This window comes from Protomyctophum bolini (genome assembly GCF_963924005.1).
Source record: "Protomyctophum bolini genome assembly, chromosome: 16".
In the NCBI taxonomy this organism is placed as follows: Eukaryota; Metazoa; Chordata; class Actinopteri; order Myctophiformes; family Myctophidae; genus Protomyctophum; species Protomyctophum bolini.
The window spans coordinates 12,079,582-12,099,083 of NC_137877.1; the positions used below are offsets into that span (position 1 = coordinate 12,079,582).

General features: G+C 48.7%; 1 protein-coding gene across 1 annotated transcript in view; it reads right to left on the minus strand.

Moving 5' to 3' along the window:
• Positions 1-338: 338 nt before the first annotated feature.
• Positions 339-19,502, minus strand: part of LOC308330797 (uncharacterized protein) — a 42,909-nt gene continuing 23,745 nt past the window's right edge. The window contains exons 10-17 of the mRNA XM_080785841.1: positions 18,244-18,440; positions 16,512-16,676; positions 15,487-15,596; positions 14,224-14,413; positions 5,378-5,492; positions 2,426-3,545; positions 1,320-1,725; positions 339-852 (exon numbers count right to left, since the gene is read on the minus strand). Of these exons, the coding sequence (XP_080641967.1) occupies positions 346-852; positions 1,320-1,725; positions 2,426-3,545; positions 5,378-5,492; positions 14,224-14,413; positions 15,487-15,596; positions 16,512-16,676; positions 18,244-18,440 (2,810 nt within the window). The 3' untranslated portion in view covers positions 339-345. The remainder of the gene's footprint in view (positions 853-1,319; positions 1,726-2,425; positions 3,546-5,377; positions 5,493-14,223; positions 14,414-15,486; positions 15,597-16,511; positions 16,677-18,243; positions 18,441-19,502) is intronic.

Below are 19,502 nucleotides of genomic sequence, written 5' to 3' on the forward strand. Positions count from 1 at the left end.
TCACACTGAGGATTACACAGAGTGTTCACACTGAGGATTACACAGAGTGTTCACACTGAGGATTACACAGTGTTCACACTGAGGATTACACAGAGTGTTCACACTGAGGTTTACACAGAGTGTTCACACTGAGGATTACAGAGTGTTCACACTGAGGTTTACACAGAGTGTTCACACTGAGGTTTACACAGAGTGTTCACACTGAGGATTTTACTGTGCAACCAACAAGATGGGACGGAGAAAGTGTGACAATCCATTAAAAAAATAAAAAAACTCAACGTGGAACGAAGAAGACGATATAAAACAACAAAGTCTCTGGAACGTAAACAAAGTCTCCTTCTCATTTTACACGTACGACTCCTCCGCGAAAAACAGCTGGTCAAAGTCGTCCACGGCGGCGCCCCGCGGGTCGCTGCAGCGCCGGCTCTGCCACTCCCGCTTGCCCTGGACCAGGGCCAGCGCCACCTCCTGGCTGCGCCGCAGGCAGGCGTTGGCGTCCGCCGCCCGGCCCACGCCGCCCGGCTGCTGCTGCTGCGACGTGGAGAAGTAGTCCCTGACGGCGCGCGTGGCGCCGGGGGACAGGCAGAAGGCCGGCGGCGGTGGCGACGAGGATTGGGCGTGGTTGTTGTTGTTGGGCTCGACGTCTGACACGCGCAGGCCTCCGGCGACGTCCTGAGGGGGCCGGTGGCAGAGGGCTTTGTGGCCGCGGGGAGGGGGCCGGTGCCTGTCCAGGGTGTGGCTGGGCGGGTGGGTCACGGTGAGGAGCTGCTCGGAGGCGCGCCGCAGCAGGCTGAGGGTCCTCCTCCTGTCCGCGTGGTCCTCCTGGTCCTCCTGTTCCTCCTCAGCGGAGGGCTGGAAAAACATCATGACCATTTTAGTTGTCGTGTCGTGGCAAACAATTGTGTTTTTCATATGCACACGGAATAACTCTTTCTGTGTCCGAGCCCCCTTACCTAAGGCCTACTTCTTACCCATTAATTCAGGCTCTGTTCCATTTAGTGTACAGTGGTTCTCAAACTTTTTCAATTTCAAGGACCCCCATAACTCTCAATGTTACACACAACCGTACGGGGACTCAAGGACACGTTACACACTGGTGTAGCAGAGTGTTTACAATTAGCCAACATGCACAATAGCGACTCTGTTTGACCAGTGCCTTAAAACTCTTTGGCTGCCAAAGATGTCTTTAATGTAACGATGGTAACAGGCCCACCAGGGGGCGGGGCTATAATGTGATAATGGTAACAGGCCCACCAGGGGGCGTGGCAATGTAATGATGGCCTACCAGGGGGCGGGGCTAAAAGGTAATGATGGCCTACCAGGGGGTGGGACTTGGACCTCTGCAGCACCAGCGTGGTGGACTTCTGGCCGTAGAACACGCCCTGCGGGGGCTGCGCGTCGACCGGCTTCTCCGTGACATCACTTCCTGCGGGAGCGTTTGCCGAGGCGGGTCCGGCGGGCCTGTGGCCGCAGGCCTGGTCGTGCAGCTGTGGCCTGTTGGCGCAGGCCTGGTCGTGCAGCTGGGGCCTGGGGGCGCAGGCCTGGTCGTGTAGCTGTGGCCTGTGGGTGCAGGCCTGGTCGTGCAGCTGGGGCCTGGGGGCGCAGGCCTGGTCGTGCAGCTGGGGCCTGGGGGCGCAGGCCTGGTCGTGCAGCTGGGGCCTGTGGGCGCAGGCCTGGTCGTGCAGCTGCCGCAGCTCTCCGACGGTCAGGGGTTTCTCTGTGCCCCTGTGGTGTGGACAGAGGGACGAAATGCCACTGACTGTAAGTTGATGTCGTACAAACGATTGAGATGAATTGTTACATCAATGTTACAGTGATTTTGCATCACGCATGATGCCTTTTACCTTACCTAAGGTTAAACTTAGGTAACTTAACTTAATTAACTTAATTTTGATTTATAATTCAGCCTTCTTAAATTAGCTTCTTATGTAGACAGTACATATAGCACTCTATAATGTACATAAAAGCACTCTATAATGTACATAACTGTATAATGTACACATTGCACAGATAATCTACTGTTAGATATTGGGTTATTATAGCTTGCTTATGATCCTTGATGACTACTTCTATGTATTTGATGTATTACCATGTTTTGTTCTTGCTTACTGTAAGTCTCTGGATTAAGAGTGTAGACCTGATAAATGCTTACTGTAAATCTCTGGATTAAAGGAGAATTCCACACTAAAAGGCTTTCTTACCTTTCTTTGTAGTTGTTACGTCCCCACCAAAGAGGTCCAGGTGTTATTTTGTGCAAAAGCTCCTTATTGGCTATTTCCCCTACCATAAGCCCTCAATGAATTGCATTGAATGGAATGGGAATTGAATGGGGCTATGGGGTGTTGTGCTAATTCGCTTATTTGTGTGTGTGTGTACTGTAAGGATTAAGTGCAGACCTGATAAATGCCTAAAGTGTAACTCGTACCTGTAGAAGGGCGAGCGAGCGCGCTGCAGCTGGAGAAGTGCTTGTTGGTAGGACGGAGGGCTGCTGGAGCGCCGCTTCGCTTCCTGATCCCCCCCGAGCCCCCCCTCCTCCTCCACGCTGTCCACCTGCCGCAGCGACAGGCGGCGGTCCCTCGTCAGCCAGGTGTTGGGATGGAGCCCGTGGTGCAGGGACCCGCCCCGCGGCGGCGCCCCCTGCTGCTGCCAGTCCAGAACGTCTGGCTGCGGCGGGGACGAGCCCCTGGGGGGCGGGGGCGTGGTCTGCAGGAGGAGGGGCCTGGAGACGGGCGAGAGAGGGGCCGGGGCGGGCTCGGTCGACGTAAAGCCGCCGCCGCCGTGCGACGCGGCGTAGTCGGTGGAGTACTGGGAGAAGGCGGAGTCCAGGGAGCTGAGGGAGGAGCCTGTGGGCGAGGTGGCGGGGGAGGACAGGCTGCTGCAGCTGGCGTCCAGCCGCAGCGGGGGGGGCGGGGCGTGCTTGGCCTTCCTGCGGTGGCCGCTCTGGGCTTTGCCCGCCGCGGTGGTGGTGGCGCCGCCGCCCCCGTCCGTCACCTGCAGCGCGCTCAGGCCCTGCTTCTCCAGGAACACCTCGTCTTCGTCCTCCTCCTCCTCGCCCTCCCCCTCCACGGCCGCGTCGTAGCTGGCCTTCCTCACGGCGGAGGAGGAGGAGGAGGAGGCCAGGCGGCGCTTGGCGGCCTCCAGCCCGGCGGCCGCCGTGGTCCTGGGGGGCGTGGTGCTCTTCTTGGCGAGGCTCAGCGCCGGCTCCGAGCTCCTCCGCAGCCTCCGCGGCAACGGGCCGCCGCTCTGCGCCTGACCGTTGGCGCCGCACGACGGCCGCTGCAGGCCGCGCACCGCCGTGGGGGTGAACTTCCTGGCTCTGGCCAGCGGGAGCAGCAGAACCCCGGGGGGGTCGGGGTCGGCGTCGCAGTCGCTCAGCGTGATGACCGAGTCGCGGCTCAGGCTGTCCGGCTTGTCCTTGTCGCGCAGCGCGCCGCCACAGGGGGGCAGCGGCTGCAGCGGCTCGGCGTACGGAGACTCGGGCTCGTCGTTCAGCTCGTTCTCCAGGCTGTCGTACGACGAGTCGTTCATCTGGAAGGACGACACGTCTGGACCGCCACGACCAAGGAGGAAGAGAGAGGAGAAAGGATGGAAGAGAGAGGAGGAGAAAGGATGGAATGGAAGAGAGGAGGAAAGAGGAAAGGTGAGGGACAGTGTTATTATCAGGGCATATAGTTAGGGCTGTCATATTTACACTGACAATCACACAAATACTTGTGATTAACGATTTAACCTCTTAACCCATTCTGACCTGAGATCAGATTCTAAAAATGTCTTCTACATCCTGACAGTTTTCTGAAAAAGCTATGTTTCTATGTCAGTCGTTATTCGATTTTTCAAAAATAGCAGACCTACAAGCTCATAGTTCAAGTTGTGTTTTTGGCATTGGAACATTATGAATAGAAATGACATTTCCGTTTGCCTTTTAGGCTTTGTAATGAAAAAGTGCACAGGACAGATAACTGAAATACCTACAGCATACCAAGAAATTACTGGCATTTTAACAGTACATGTTACATGGTACATTTACATGTACAGAGACATTTGGGTCACGAAACGCCAATCAATCAATCAATAAATCCATCAAATCAATTAGAGTTTGGCTATTTTGGGCAGACGTTCAGGCTTAAGAGACTGCAGAGTGGAAGCCAAATGAATGAAGCAAAGCCTCAGTGCATTGATTGAGCCTGCAGGACACACAAAGCACAAGCTGCAGCCCTGCGACGTGGTCCCCGGGTCCCGCCCACTATTTATAGAGCGGAGGACGGCTGTCTGGAGCTCATACGGATGAATGTGAGATTCACTGCTGTGTTTATAGCCTAAGAGGCTACGTACGTGTACCGCTAATCACCCACATTCAGTCAAGGTCAATCCTGTGACCCCAATTATCAGACAAGCCCTAAGTCACGCACGTACAGACACAAAAACACCTTTCTATATCAGAAGCACAGACAGACACACACACACACACACACACACACGGATGTGTTGCATACTCATATAAAGCATTCATGCAACATATGTATACATGTGCGTGCACACATGTATACACACACACACACACACACACACACAGTTACATCATGACAAATATGCATGCACGAATGCACAGATGCACACATTCACTCTCACACACAGAGAGAACACACAGCGTGCTAGTCAATAGGCCATGTGACAATGACACAAGGTGTACCACACACACACACACACACACACACACACACACACACACACACACACACACACACAGAAACACTCTCTCCTCTCAGACCAACACAGACTCTGTGCTCTCACAAGGAGCAGTTGTTCAGTTTGCGCCTGTGACACGCAAACGCACACGCACGGACACACACACACACACACACACACGCACGGACACGCACGACCCCCTAACCTGGATTAGGAGGACCCCTGGCTAATTAGACTTTAGGTTATAGGCTGTTAAATAAAACAGCATGATATTCGTATTGCTGGTTCAGTCTACTACGAGGTCTTCAACGTTTTATTCACCAGTCACCACAGATGCATTGAGAGCTTGCAGATCCGCTATCTTCGGCTGGTCCCCTTCCAGAATAGGGATGCGACGACAAGTCACATGCATGAAGGGTTGAAGCGGTACAAAATAAAACAACAAAGTCCCTATCCCACTTTGATGCCCCAAATCCGCCCCCACCCCCTATCGACACTTTTCCTGGGCTGTGTGTGCTCCAGTTCCTGTTGATTTCATTGGATATCATTGGTCATCTGACCAGTTTCATTGGCTTTCATTGGATCAAATTGACAGGAACTGGAGCACACACAGCCCAGGAAAAGTGTGGATAGGTGTCCCCAGGGACCCCCTGGTCTACTTCAATCAGTTCTATAACGGAGCAGTTCTTACCGGATCCATGGTCTGAGCTGCTGCTCTTCTGACTGAAGGCCCCGAACAGGGACGTCACGTCCTCCCCCAGAACCACCACGCAGTTCTCTATGAGCGTCCGGACCAGATCACACACCTGGGGAGAGAGAGAGAGAGGGAGAGAGAGAGAGAGAGGGAGAGGGAGGGAGGGAGAGAGAGAGAGAGAGAGATATTGTGATAAGAAACTGTCATTCATACATTGGTAGCTGTTGCAGACCATCAAGGTGTTCAAGGCTTTAAAATTAGAAGGCATATGTAGAACTGGCCTCAGCTCTAAATGGGTCCCTGAGTGCAGGCTGACCCTCCGTCAGCACGGTCAGCCACTATGGAACTCTGTCCTTCTGTCCACACAAACGCATCGTGACAAGACATGTGCGATGGGCACGCACGCACACACACACCACTGAACACGTGCACATTCACATGGGCCTGCCCTGCGGTGTTCCCCAGACGTCAACACGCTACACCGTGCACGTGTCGTGCACACATGATGCAGCAGCACGGCGGTGCGTTCAGATGGCTCTGCAGTATATTTGGCAGACATCAACAAGAGGCTCCGCCCGCCCGCCCACTCCTACCCCTCCCCCCCCTCCTCCTCCCGGACTGGCCCTGGACAATGTCCTGATAACATAATCAGTGACATCACCTTACCCCCCCCTTCCCCCCCGCCACCCCAAGGAATCACCCAACTATCAGCTCTTTCAAACACGTGAGTCGTGAACCCATAATATGTAGCGTCCCCATTCTGGGGATAACATCCGCCGAAAAAAGCCAACTTAGCAAAATGTGGTAGAGTCTCTAGAAGGGCCCGGGGCCTCCTCCCTCGTATGGCTGTAAAGTAGAGAGTATAGTCTCTAGAAGGACCCGGGGTCCGGGGCCTCCTCCCTCGTATGGCTGGAAAGTGTGTCCAGGACGGAGGCGGCTGTGTTTATAAAATGTGTTGTTTTGGATGTCGCCGGCGCTGTACAGTGACGTGATGGAAATATGGAAGACACAAACATAGTGTGGGACCAGATGTTTCTCTGCGTGTGTGTGTGTGTGTGTGTGTGTGTGGGTGTGTGGGTGGGGCGGGGGTATGTGCGTGGATCTGTGTGTTCCAGAGGTGTTTATGTTTACAATTCTTTGGTGTGTGTCTTTACAATTCAGTTTGTGTGTCTGTGTGTTTACAAGTCCCAGTGTGTGTGTGTGTGTGTGTGTGTGTGCGTGCGTGCGTATGTCGAGCACACATGAGACGCACGCATGAGACACATGAGACGTCCAACTACACTGGTGTGTGTATGTGTTTGAAATTATTTGCGCATGTGTGTGTAGTGTTTCATGTCTAAAGTATTCTGTTTGTGTGAGAGATAAACCAAGAGCACTTGTGCTGACACACACTCACACACACACACACACACACACACACACGCACACACACACACGTATGTAGTGCAGCAGTGTCTGCTACTTGCGCGTCAACATTCATTACATCAGTGACTTAGTATTTAGAGGGCTGGAGGGACTGAATGCTGCCAGTGTTTTATCTTTGAAAATAAGAAGAACTTAGTGTTAACCCATTTAGACCTGAGATCAGATTCTAAAAATGTCTTCTAAATCCTGACAGTTTTCTGAAAAACCCTATGTTTCTATGTCAGTCGTTCTCAAACTATTTCATGTCAAGGACCCCCAAAAATGTAATTTGCCGCCGACTCCCATCTAAAAATATGTTGCTAAGATATGAGTTAAAAAGTAAAAAGAAAAAGATTTTCACCACATTTTCACGATTAAAAAGAAATAGCAGATCTACAAGCACGTAGCACGGCACTCGAGCTATGTTTCAATAGCTAAAGTATAACCTAATGCTTAAAACAGGGGTTCCCGTCCTGAATGGGTTAAGCTAAAGAACTTAGTCTTAAAGGAGAACTGACACGCCCCTCGGGAGCTAATAACTGCTATCAAACAATGCTATCATGATTCTGACGTCAGAGTGGCGAAAGCTTTCCCCAACGACTTCTATGCGGGCTCGCCGGGCTTGGTGGCCGTGGTAGCATAGCAACTTATGCTACTATTTTGGTGTCACATTTAGCTTGAATACTGGGTGAAAGTCTCATTCAAAAAATTAATTTTTCGCAACATTGTTCAGGTGAACTGTGTGTTTATGCTTGTTCATTGTAATAATCAATATCGCTATGATTATTTTATTTATCGCCGCGTCGCTCCGCCCGTCTCAGATGCAGGCTGCACACACACGGACGGACGGACGTATAGTCACACACACGGCTATAGTGCATGACAGCGGGGAAGAGAGCTACAGACGCCCGAGGCAGATTCCGTGCCATTGCGTGTGTGTGTGTGTGTGTGTGTGTGTGCGTACACACATGCCCAGTTCAATGCGGGGACCTGACCAGAGACTATACGTCCGTCCGTCCGTGTGTGTGCAGCCTGCATCTGAGACGGGCTAGACTGTATGTTGTCATGCGGAGCGACGCGGCGATAAATAAAATAATCATAGCGATATTGATTATTACAATGAACAAGCATAAACACACAGTTCACCTGAACAATGTTGCGAAAAATTAATTTTTTGAATGAGACTTTCACCCAGTATTCAAGCTAAATGTGACACCAAAATAGTAGCATAAGTTGCTATGCTGTGTGTGTACACACATGCCCAGTCCCCCGTAGAGGCTCATGATCTCGTCCGCAAGACTATGCCTCGGCATAGCGATATTTATTATTACAATGAATACAAACATAAACACACTATAGTTCACTTGAACAATGTTGTGGTAACTAACTACGGTATTACAGAGTGAGAGCGAGGGTGTACATGTCAGCCTGCGGCTGAGAGGGGAAAAGAACAGTAGTCGCGCTGCTCTCACAGCGGCCAGACAACAGCAGACCGTCCGTAGTCGCGACTGTCGCGCTGCGGGGCTGAGAGGTCTCAGAGCGGGCAGACAGGGGTGTTGGCGACCGGGGGAACATGGGACTCCAGTCCAAAATTTGCGCTTGTGCTGCAGTTCCCCTAAAAAACCCCACGCCAACCTCAATTGCATTCAAACTAAGCATTTCTGGCGAAAAAATAATTTTTTTCAATTACATTTATAGCCAATATGACGCTAAATGTACCGTCAAAAACGCTAGCCTGACCTATAGCCACTTGTTGCTAGCGCCGTAGCCCCGTTTCAAACTGTTTCAAACTGTTTTCAGTCAGACCACGTGATGTGCTGTACCACCCATATTAATTTCGGGGCATGTCAGCGGACCTTTAAGCTAAAGTTAAGGAGAAATTAGTGTTAAGCTGAAGTTAAATTGACATAAGTCTAAAGTTAAAGGTTAAGGTAAGCAAAAACTACACTGTGAGTGTTTGTTCAGTGACAGAGGTCTCCCTGTTGGTGTAGCAGTCCGGACACCCTATAGCGTCACAGTCCCGCCCCCTACCAGGGCCCAGGAAATTATTCTCCGTTCATTTTCCTCATAGACATTTCAAAAAGTATTTATTTAAAGGCCTCGTACAAAGCCAACTCGAGTTGTGACAACAAAGAAAATCTTTCGGGCTGAACAAATCATTTGAAAGAAGAAGAAAACGGCAGGTTACAACACTTTCTTTCTTGTTTATCTTCTTTGTAATTATTTGTTTGGTCCTTTGACAGGACAATGCATGTTAATGGACGTCACATGGACGTGAATACACCGGATTTAGCAAAGATGCTATAGTTTTCATCCGCAGTCCTCACAAAGAAACACAAAAACTGAAAACAGACAGGAATACATTTACATAACATTACATAGGGAACAAAGCATTAAAAAATACACCTAAAACAAGATCACAAATGGTTGCAGCTTTGGTTTTCAAGCAACCATCTTTTCAGATTTAATTTAAAAGATGGAATGTAGCACAATCCCTTATACGCAGAGGAAAGGCCCATTCCATGCTACACAACCCTGTACTGAGAGGACATTTTGACCGAATGTCGTTTGCCGGTGTTTACTCTGCATTCCCTTGTGAGCCCTCTCTCTCCTGATTGGATAAAGTTGTTATCCCGACCTATTGCCACACTTTAGTGTTGTCACTCAACGTGAGCTGGAGTTAAGTGGTTTGTCCTTCTATCCTGCCTGCGGCGTTATGGAAAGACAAACATTATGGAAAGACAAACATGTTGGAACACAAACGGATGGCGCATCTGGGTCAAGAAGAGTGTGTGTGTGTGTGTGTGTGTGTGTGTGTGTGTGTGTGTGTGCGTGTGCATGTGCTTGTGTGTGTGAGGACCATTTGGACCACCTGGAAGGTTTCAGGTTGAGGTTAGGTTAGGATTAGGTTTAAGACTCTGGGTTGGAGTTAATCCCGATTTATACTTAATGGCATTCTTAAAAAATGCCTTCGTAAATGCCCTCACAAGAATAGTAATACAAGTGTGTGTGTGTGTGTGTGTGTGTGTGTGTGTGTGTGTGTGTGTGTGTGTGCACGCGCGTTTTGTGCATGTGTGTGTGTGTGCACGTGCGCATGGTGTGTGGGTGTGGCAACGTCTTCCTTCGACCACTTGTTTTTCCTCCATTCTGTACTCCACTCTCTCTCTCCTTCCTGTTTCACACTTTCGCTTGACCCTTTTCACCCCCACCCCGGCCCCTCCTTCCTCTTCCTCTTTGTATTCTTACTTTCCCTCCAATGGACCCTTAACCCCCCCCCCCCCCCACCGCCCACCCTCTCCAACCCTCTGTTCTTTCATGTACAGTCACCCCACAGGCAGCCCCTCTATTTCTCATTCATCTCTCCAGCGGCTGACAGTAGTCGCTCAGAGGAGGAGGCTGTGTAATGTATACCTGCATGCTTAGGGGCCTGTGGGCGCAGTGTGCAGGGCCCAGGGCCTGCTCTACTGTAGCCCCCACACACACACACACACACACACACAACACCATCAATCTGCAGCACGCGCTGCGAGCCCCTCCTTCACGTGACATCCAGTGTTTTGGTAACTTATTTACGGCTTGTTTTCGTGAATGTTGTTTAAACCAGTGGTTCTCAAACATGTTCACCTCAAGGAACGCCCGATTCCCCTGAAATTGTTTGTCCACCCATCTAAAAGTATTTTGTGACCCCTGTACCAAATTTGATGTTAAAATGTGACAAAATTTGACTGAGGGACTGCCATTGGATTTTTTTTTTCATGTAATATGAAAGCAGGGAATCATAGCTTCAAATTGACATTTTGGTTGTTCAGTTTGACCCACCAGTTTTGGAGATATGACCTATAGAGTAATGTCTTTGAAAACAGCAGATCGGCTATTTTCAAATATGGGCCATGCACGGGCTTGTTTTCATAGACCTCATTGCTCATCTCTCTCGCGAAATCTGGCAACTCTGATCTGTACACGCTAGTCAGTGGGGCTCTCCTTCACGTGCCAGCCATCAACAGCTGATGATCATCGATTACATTTCAATTCACCTTTGACGTTTATGCTCCCGAGGTAATAAAGGTATTATATAACTCTGTCAATTATGCTGTGATGTTGACTGATCTAACACTAGACTCGCTCTGAAAGAGAAGAAAACATTAAATAAAAACGCGGGTGTTTGTTGAATGACTTTCTCTCTCTCTCTCTCACGATGAAAACACAAACTGCAGAGGCTGTATTTAACCCTCAGACTATGTTTGGCCACAAACGATCTAAATTACACAGCGGACGAGGAGGAAGTGATGGGAAAGGCAACGAGCCGACGGAAGCAGAGGAAGGACTGAGGCTTTCACGTGTCACAGCGGAGCGCTCCAGACGAGCCCCTGTCGTGTTACGGTATGGAGAGGGAGGCCCCGAAGCCTGACCGCCAGCCTGGGGAATGTCACAATCTCACTCTTTATTTTCCAGAAAAAAAAGGGTCCGACTGGCCCCCCTGCACACACACACACACACACACAGACACGTGCATGCGTGCGTGCGCACACACGCATACAGACACACACACACACACACACACACACAGACACACACACACACATGGTGTGTGTGCGTGTATGTGTGATATGCGCGGGGGAGGGTGTTATGTTGTGCGGGGTAAGGGGAGTATTTGGTATTTGCAAAAGAGATATTTAAGCACTTGTGGGTGGAAAGGTATTTGTGGTGCGTGCGTGCATGCGCACGTGCGTGCGTGTGTGCGTGCGGGGCTTAGAAGCACAGTTTCCAGCAAAAAACGCACAACTCACCCTCAGGATTCTGTAGGAAATGCCTTGGATATTTTCTCATTGGACCTCAATCGCCTCAAGCACACGCGCACACACACACAACCGTGCACCCGCCCGCCACACACACACACCCGTGCGCCCGACACACACACACACACACACACACACACACACACACACACACACACACACACACACACACACACACGTGCACACACAGACGAACACCACCCACACAGCTCATTATATGGGATTCGATAACTTAGTGTCCACGCCGATGATGCTTAAACCTATACGGGAGTCACTCAGGGATCTATACTAGGCTCTCTACTCTTGATTTCCTCTCACTAAACATCTCATATACATCCAGCTTTTACGAGAGCCATTTGTTCTGTAAGCTGTTGGTTTACATGACGTTTAACCTATATAAATATAGGTTAAATGGAGTGCGAAATCCACCGCTCAAAAGACCTGGTATTTACGTAGAGCAGTTAAGAGATTACTGGGAGCTTTCCCTGTATCTGTGTGTAAGTTGGCGTGAAATCGTCAGGCTTTCCCCGACAAGAATCACTCTTAAGCTGGAGGGAGGTGTGGGGGGGGATTTCAGGCTCGGCTGGGACTGATACATTGTTGCGTTGCCTGTGCCGTGGCAAGTCGCGGCGTGACTTGTCGTGAGCTTGTAGACCGGCTGTTTTTGGCGCAACACCGAGGCACGCACGGCATCGTATAAATCAAACGCCAAGAACCGGGATTAAGTCTTAATAGTGATGTGTGCGTGTGGCCGTGTGCGCATTTGGGATATTTGCCTGCATGTGTGTGCGTGTGTGTGTGTGTGTGGTTGGGAGTGTGTGTATATGTGTATAAATATACACATATTAATGTGTCTCTCTATATATAGAAATGCAACAGCTGTGTGTTAGCGGGTCACTCCATGGCCAGAGGTTACCGGTCAACAGACGGTCAACAGACAGGTCCATGGGGAATACACACATAGCATGCTGACAAGTCTGTCTCTGTGTGTGTGTGTGTGTGTGCGTGTGTGTGTGTGTGTGTGTGAGAGAGACATGCATGTTTGTAGAGTATGTGAGATAAGTTTGTGTGTGTGTGTGTGTGTGTGTGTGTGTGTGTCTGTGTGTGTCTGTGTACATGTGTGTGTGCATGTGTGTGTGTGTGTCTGACCGTCTGGTTGGCTCCCATATACACCCTGCCTCACATAAACACATGACACGGTTCAGCACCGCCACACGCACGTGCACGAGCACACACACACACGCACACACACACACACACACACACACACACAGTGCGATCCATTGTATGCATTGATCACACAACGACCCGACTCACAGCATATTAAGACCTGAGGCTGATCCTTCGGAACGAGGAGGTTCTCACACTTTCAGGATTTTCCAAAAATAAGTTCACAAATATAGCGGATGTACAAGCGGCTAAGTGTAGCTTGTAGATCTTCGATCTAGCCAGTACCACAACAGTGTAGCTTGTAGATCTTCTATCTAGCCAGTACCACAACAGTGTAGCTTGTAGATCTTCTATCTAGCCAGTACCACAACAGTGTAGCTTGTAGATCTTCTATCTAGCCAGTACCACAACAGTGTAGCTTGTAGATCTTCTATCTAGCCAGTACCACAACAGTGTAGCTTGTAGATCTTCTATCTAGCCAGTACCACAACAGTGTAGCTTGTAGATCTTCTATCTAGCCAGTACCACAACAATCACAACACTGGTGGTTCTCAAACTTATAAACCATTTTTTATAGTGTACTTTTCGGTTTCTTTCCCCCTTCTACTGTAGGTAGAGTTCTTAAATTGTCACTGTCATCTGGGGGGGTCCCCCACATGATTTAGACGGGGAGCTAAATATACTGATAATTTCGTCAACAAATAAAAATTAGGCTAAAATGTCAGGAAGGGACTAGTGGACAAGAGATCCAGTATAAGTACTTTTACAATTAGTTGCATGCTGAAAACAGCCGATCTACAAGCTCACAACAGTCAAAATACATTTTAGTCGACTAAATAAAATCTAGATTTAGTCAACTCAAAATATGTAGTCGACTAAAACTAGACTAACATTCCGGGTGACTAAAATGTGACTAAAACTAAACTATCCAAGAGACTGTGTGACTAAAGCTAAAATCAAAATTAGCGGTCAAAAACAACACTGGGGTCAGACACGGCCGCTCCACTGTGCTCCAGAGCTCAGCGTTAGACGGAACATGGAACGCTCTGAGAGCCACAGTTCAACCATTTATGGCCCCATTAACCAACATGGAATTTGCCTGATTGAGCCAATGAGCTTAATCTTTCCCATCTAAACACAGGGAAAGTACACGTGCATGCAAGTGTACACGCCTGCAGCGAAACATCATTATTGGCAAAAGGTTTCACAGTTTTCCATCTGTTTTCACTATTTTTCTGCACAATGCCATTGTGCGATGAAGTGTTAATATCGATTGTCTGAGATATATATATATGATATATCGATCAACCCATTTAGACCTGAGACCAGATTCTACAAATGTCTGACGGTTTTCAGAAAAACCTCTGTTTCTATGTCAGAAACAGAGTGGGTTAATCATCGACAGAATAGTCGCAGCCCTCTTTGCACACCGCCGCCTGCGTACGGACATGGCACACGAGTCAGTGGACCAACCTTTTTGGTGCCCTCGCCCTCCATCTCCGGGGTGGTGGGCGTGGGGGCCCAGAGCATGCTGGGAGCGATGCACACGGACAGGTTGAAGGCGTTCATCTGGTTGTCCAGGGCGTTGCTCTGGATGCAGTGCAGCACGGACACCACGTGGCGCAGCAGGAGCAGGTTCTCAGCGGGAAGCAGCTGGACCAGTCTGGAGAGAGAGAGAGAGAGAGGGAGAGAGAGAGAGAGAGAGAGGGAGAGAGAGAGAGAGTTATCATTGTGATACGGGTAGACAGGAGCTGTAAGTAAGTATACTACCATACACACACACACACACACACACACACACACACACACACACACACACACACACACACACACACACACACACACACACACACACACACACACACACACACACACACAGTGCACGCTCCCCTGCCACAGCCTCTGCAGGCATGAGGCAGTTTTTGGTTGAGTGCACGGGACTACTTTCTCACGCATTCACAGTGAGCACCATCTTGTTATTTACTTCCCCCGTGGCTCGCACGGAATTTCTCTAAAATACATGTTCATTGTTGGACCTTTCTCTCTCTCTCTCTCTCTTTCTCCCTCTCTCTTTCTCCCTCTCTCTCCCTCTCTCTCTCTCTCCCAAGAGGAAGGAATGTATCTCCTCGCCGCCGGAGCAGAAGAACTGTCATCTTTACTGTCGGCTTCACACTGGCCTCTGGCTTCCTCCTCCGTCTATTCAAGTCTGTCCCTTGTCATTATATGTGTGACTGTGTACATTAGAACGCCTACAGTACATGGAATGAATGCCTGCAGGGTTTGGTGTGTGTGTGTGTGTGTGTGTGTGTGTGTGTGTGTGTGTGTGTGTGTGTGTGTGTGTGTGTGTGTGTGTGTGTGCGTGTGTGTGTGTGCGTGCGTGCGTGTGAATGAGCGAGAGTCAAAGTGAGATAATGAGTGATAATGAGTGTGAAAGTGAGGACGTTTGACGGGTCTCTCTTGTTTCCACCAGGCCTGAAGAGACTGCTTAGAGGTACTAGATGACATAGATCACATTATTGATTGGGAGATCATTTTGAACGGATGAGCTTGGGAAGTTGGGATTTTGAGGATTTAATAAACAGTGTTAAATTGGCTAACCGACAATAGCAGACAATAGCCAATAGAAGTGCTCCATTTCGGGCACGCCGCACCGTCGTACAGCAAAGTACAAATCAGGCTTCAGGGTTATAGAGAATGAACACATTCTTCGTGCTATAGTTAGCATGGATGCTATACCTGGTGATAGCGTGCACTCTCTCCTCCTCTCCGTCTCCCTCCATCAGGGACATCCACTGTTCGTACAGGTCACCGCACAGCAGGCTGCCTGGGATGTTACGCAAGAAGTCCTGTTTGCAAACAGCACGCACACGCACACGCACACACACACACACACACACACACACACACACACACACACACACACACACACACACACACACACACACACACACACACACACACACACACACACACACACACACACACAGAACATTTTAGTACACTGCATGGCTCATATCCTGCCAATTGCACTGAATGTAAATGAAACACAACGGCAAACAATGGAGGACCATGAGGTATTTTGCTTTGCCGTTAGGTTTTAATTTTTTAAACGATGTTAAGCCTTGTCCCTGGCTGGCCCTGAGCCTCGCAACATACACGTTTAATCGTCTGGTTGGACTTAGCTGTGTGTGCGTGTGTGTGCGTGCGTTTGTGCGTGTGAGAGTGAGAGAGTTCAGTCATTTCTTCACTTATGTAATTATATGTATTTGTTCTACTGTTGTATGCCTTTAAAAACCGAGCCAGACAAAAACAGATCAGGAGTTCAACTATTTGTTCTTTCTGTGCGTCTGTGTTCACATGCATGGTTGTGCACAGTCGGTTCAATACACTTTTCCAATTACCGGTACGCTAAAAGTTTATTTTGTTACGTATGTATTTGTTGGCTGGACTATGTTGTCAACAAAATGTTAAATTAACATTCATGATGGGGCCTACTAATCACTCAAAAGTACACCAAAGTACCCCAAACAACGCAATCTTTCGCAATACTACCCAAAAGTAAGTGTGAAAGCACACAAAGACAAAAGTACACAAAACAAACCATAACATGCCAGTACAGTTACTAAAACAGCCCCAAATTAGTACTTACAATTAAAATTAAATAAAAATGTATTAAAAGCACTTAGTAGTACCCAAAACACAAGGTATTAACGAACATCTTTCGTCTTAGTTTTAGTTGACAAAAAACAACCGTGCTATACCTTGAAGACGGCGGCGGTGACGAACACGGACTGCTGCGTGAGCTCCGTGTCCTGGGCGCCGGCGTCCAGGCGCTCCCGCAGCTCTCTGCAGGCCTTGACCCCCGCCGAGCGCCTAAACACCCCCCTGGTGTACGGCCCGTCCTGGTACAGGAACACCAGCATGTCCTGCAGAGAGAGAGAGAGACGGAACAATGGTTGGTGCTTGTAGGATGTGGACTTTAACCCATTTTGGGGGCGGGAACACCTTTTGGTGTTTTAAGCATTATGTTATGCTTTAGCTGTTGAAAAATAGCAGATCTACAAGCTCATAGCGCGGCACCAAGTGCCACGCCTTTTAACTCAAATCTTTGCTTCTGGGGGGCGTCCCTGGAACATCATATTTCCAGATGGTGGTAAATACAGATAATTCTGGGGGTCCTTGACATGAAATTGTTGAGCACCACTGACACAGAAACATAGGTTTTTTTTTGAAAACTTTCTGAATTTAGAAGGCATTTTGTAGAATCATCCTCAGGTCTAAATGGGTTAATGTATTTGTTCTTGGTTTAGTGTCTGCTGTTGTGATGTCATGGGAGATGGGACTGGGACTACTGTACCACAAATGTACACATATAAACGACCTTTAATGATGATAACAAATGAGAACTGAAAATGGTGCAGGAGTTTGGTTTCTATAACCCATTAAGACCTGAGGCCTTAAAGCATTCTAAATCGGTGGGGGTTCTCACACTTTCAAGATTTTTTCAAAAATGTAAAATAAAATAGCAAATGTACAAGCTTGTGTATATCTGGCTATATCAAGGCTAACAGATGCTTTACCGGTTTCCTATGGCTTAATGAGTGCGTGTGCATGTGCGTGTGCGTGCACGCAGGATTATTCATGTCACTCTATCTGTAGATAAACAGAACAGCGCAGTGGAATGTTGTTTGGTCGGTTCAACAGGTCTCACTAGAAATATGGAATGATGCAGAGAAAATGGATTATGATTCCCTTTCCGTTCTGGTATGCCCCCTCTATGCACTAAGCATTAATATTATCTGTTCTGATATGTCCACTCTATGCAGTAATTATTAATATTACGGCTCCACATCTGTTATTCTCTTCGATCATTGCACAAATCCCATGAATGCTCTCTGGACACTATGCTGTCATCCACACAGAAATGCTTATAGTGTCAATTCATCCATTTGTAAAACTGAGAGTATATCAATGTACCCAAATGTACATTATGTATATATACTCTCGGAATTAGGACAAGACTCGTGGAAATAAGGAACACGACTTCAAGGAGGTCAGTGGCAAATCTTAAAAGATCTAGGAACGGAAAGTCTGTTCTAATGAATTGCATTTTTATAGCGCTCAAAGCACTTTACAATGGTTCATTCATTCATACATTGGGAGGTGAAGCGGTGAACAGTCGACGCCAGCGTCCTCACTTTCCACATTCACACACCAATGGTGGCAAGCTCACACCGACCGACTCATTGGAGGCAAGTCGACATGTAGACAGGAGGAGCCGGGAATCGAACTGCCGACCCAGTGATCATTGGACGACCTGCTCTACCTCCTGAGCCACAGCCGCCCTGATATCAGCGTATCAGCTAAACGCACGTTTGCACCTCCCTCCCACCCTCCCTCCCTCCCTCCCTCCCTCCCTCCCTCCCGGCCCCCCACAGAGACACCCCAGCAGGGTGGCTATACGGATCAACCTCGGCGGGTCACACTTCTCACCATGACGGGTTTGGGCAGGGCATAGTCGGGCCCACAGATGGAGCCCAGGGGTCGTCCGAACAGACGTCCGGCCCCGGGAGGGTGCAGCGAGGTGGGGGACAGCGGCAGGCTGTCCAGCTGGCTGCTGGAGCCCGCTCGCCAGAAGGTCCAGTTGATCAGGGAGCGTTTCCTCTTGAAGGGCTTCTGCTGGACGGGGTCTGCAGAGTGGACAAGGAGAGACGCAGGGGTTGGATGAATATGTATGTTTTTAATTTAATTAATACATAAATAAATACAAATCTGAAATTTTCTTTTTTTTTCTGCTCTTTTTTTCTCACAGCTTGTTTTTTAATAGCCAACGAAACAATCTAACAATGACACAGATGTTTTCCCCAGTTTGAATGGGTTCAAATGCCCCAAAAAAGCCAATCTACAAAGCATTGCGAGGGAGAGGGAGAGAGAGAGAGGGAGAGAGAGAGAGAGAGAGAGAGGAGAGAGAGAGAGAGAGAGAGAGAGAGAGAGAGAGAGAGAGAGAGAGAGGGAGAGAGAGACAGAAAGCATTGATTCCAAGCGTTTTTACTCAGGCGTGTATAGACGCTCTCAAGTTAAATTGAGCCGGAGGGTTGTTTTAATTTGTGTGTGTGTGTGTGTGTGTGTGTGTGTGTGTGTGTGTGTGTGCGCGTGTGTGCACGTCTAGAACTGGGTGTTTCTTGTTCTGTAATGAGCCTGAATATTTGCACATGCGTGCCAAAACGCAGTGTGTGCATGTGTATGTGTGTTTTAGTGTGTGCTTGTGTATGTGTGTTTTAGTGTGTGCATGTGTATGTGTGTGTTTTAGTGTGTACTGTGCATGTGTATGTGTGTTTTAGTTTGTGCATGTGTATGTGTGTTTTAGTGTGTGCATGTGTATGTGAGTTTTAGTGTGTGCATGTGTATGTGTTTTAGTGTGTGCATGTGTACATACAGGCATACATGTGTGTTATAGTGTATGCATGTGTACATGTATGTGTGTGTTTTAGTGTGTGCATGTGTATGTGTGTTTTAGTGTGTGCATGTATGTGTGTTTTTCTGTTTTCAGGTACAGTGTGCTTGTTCGGTATGATATCGAGGCCTGCCTATGCTGTAGCATGCTTGTACAGTCAGCAAGTTGACAAACTGCTTCGTGTGTGTGTACTCAGTGGTTCTCAAACTTGTTCAAGTCACGGACCCCCAATGTGATATCTATTTGGCCACGGACCCCCATATGACTATTTCTAAACTTTCAAAAAATAGATGTACAA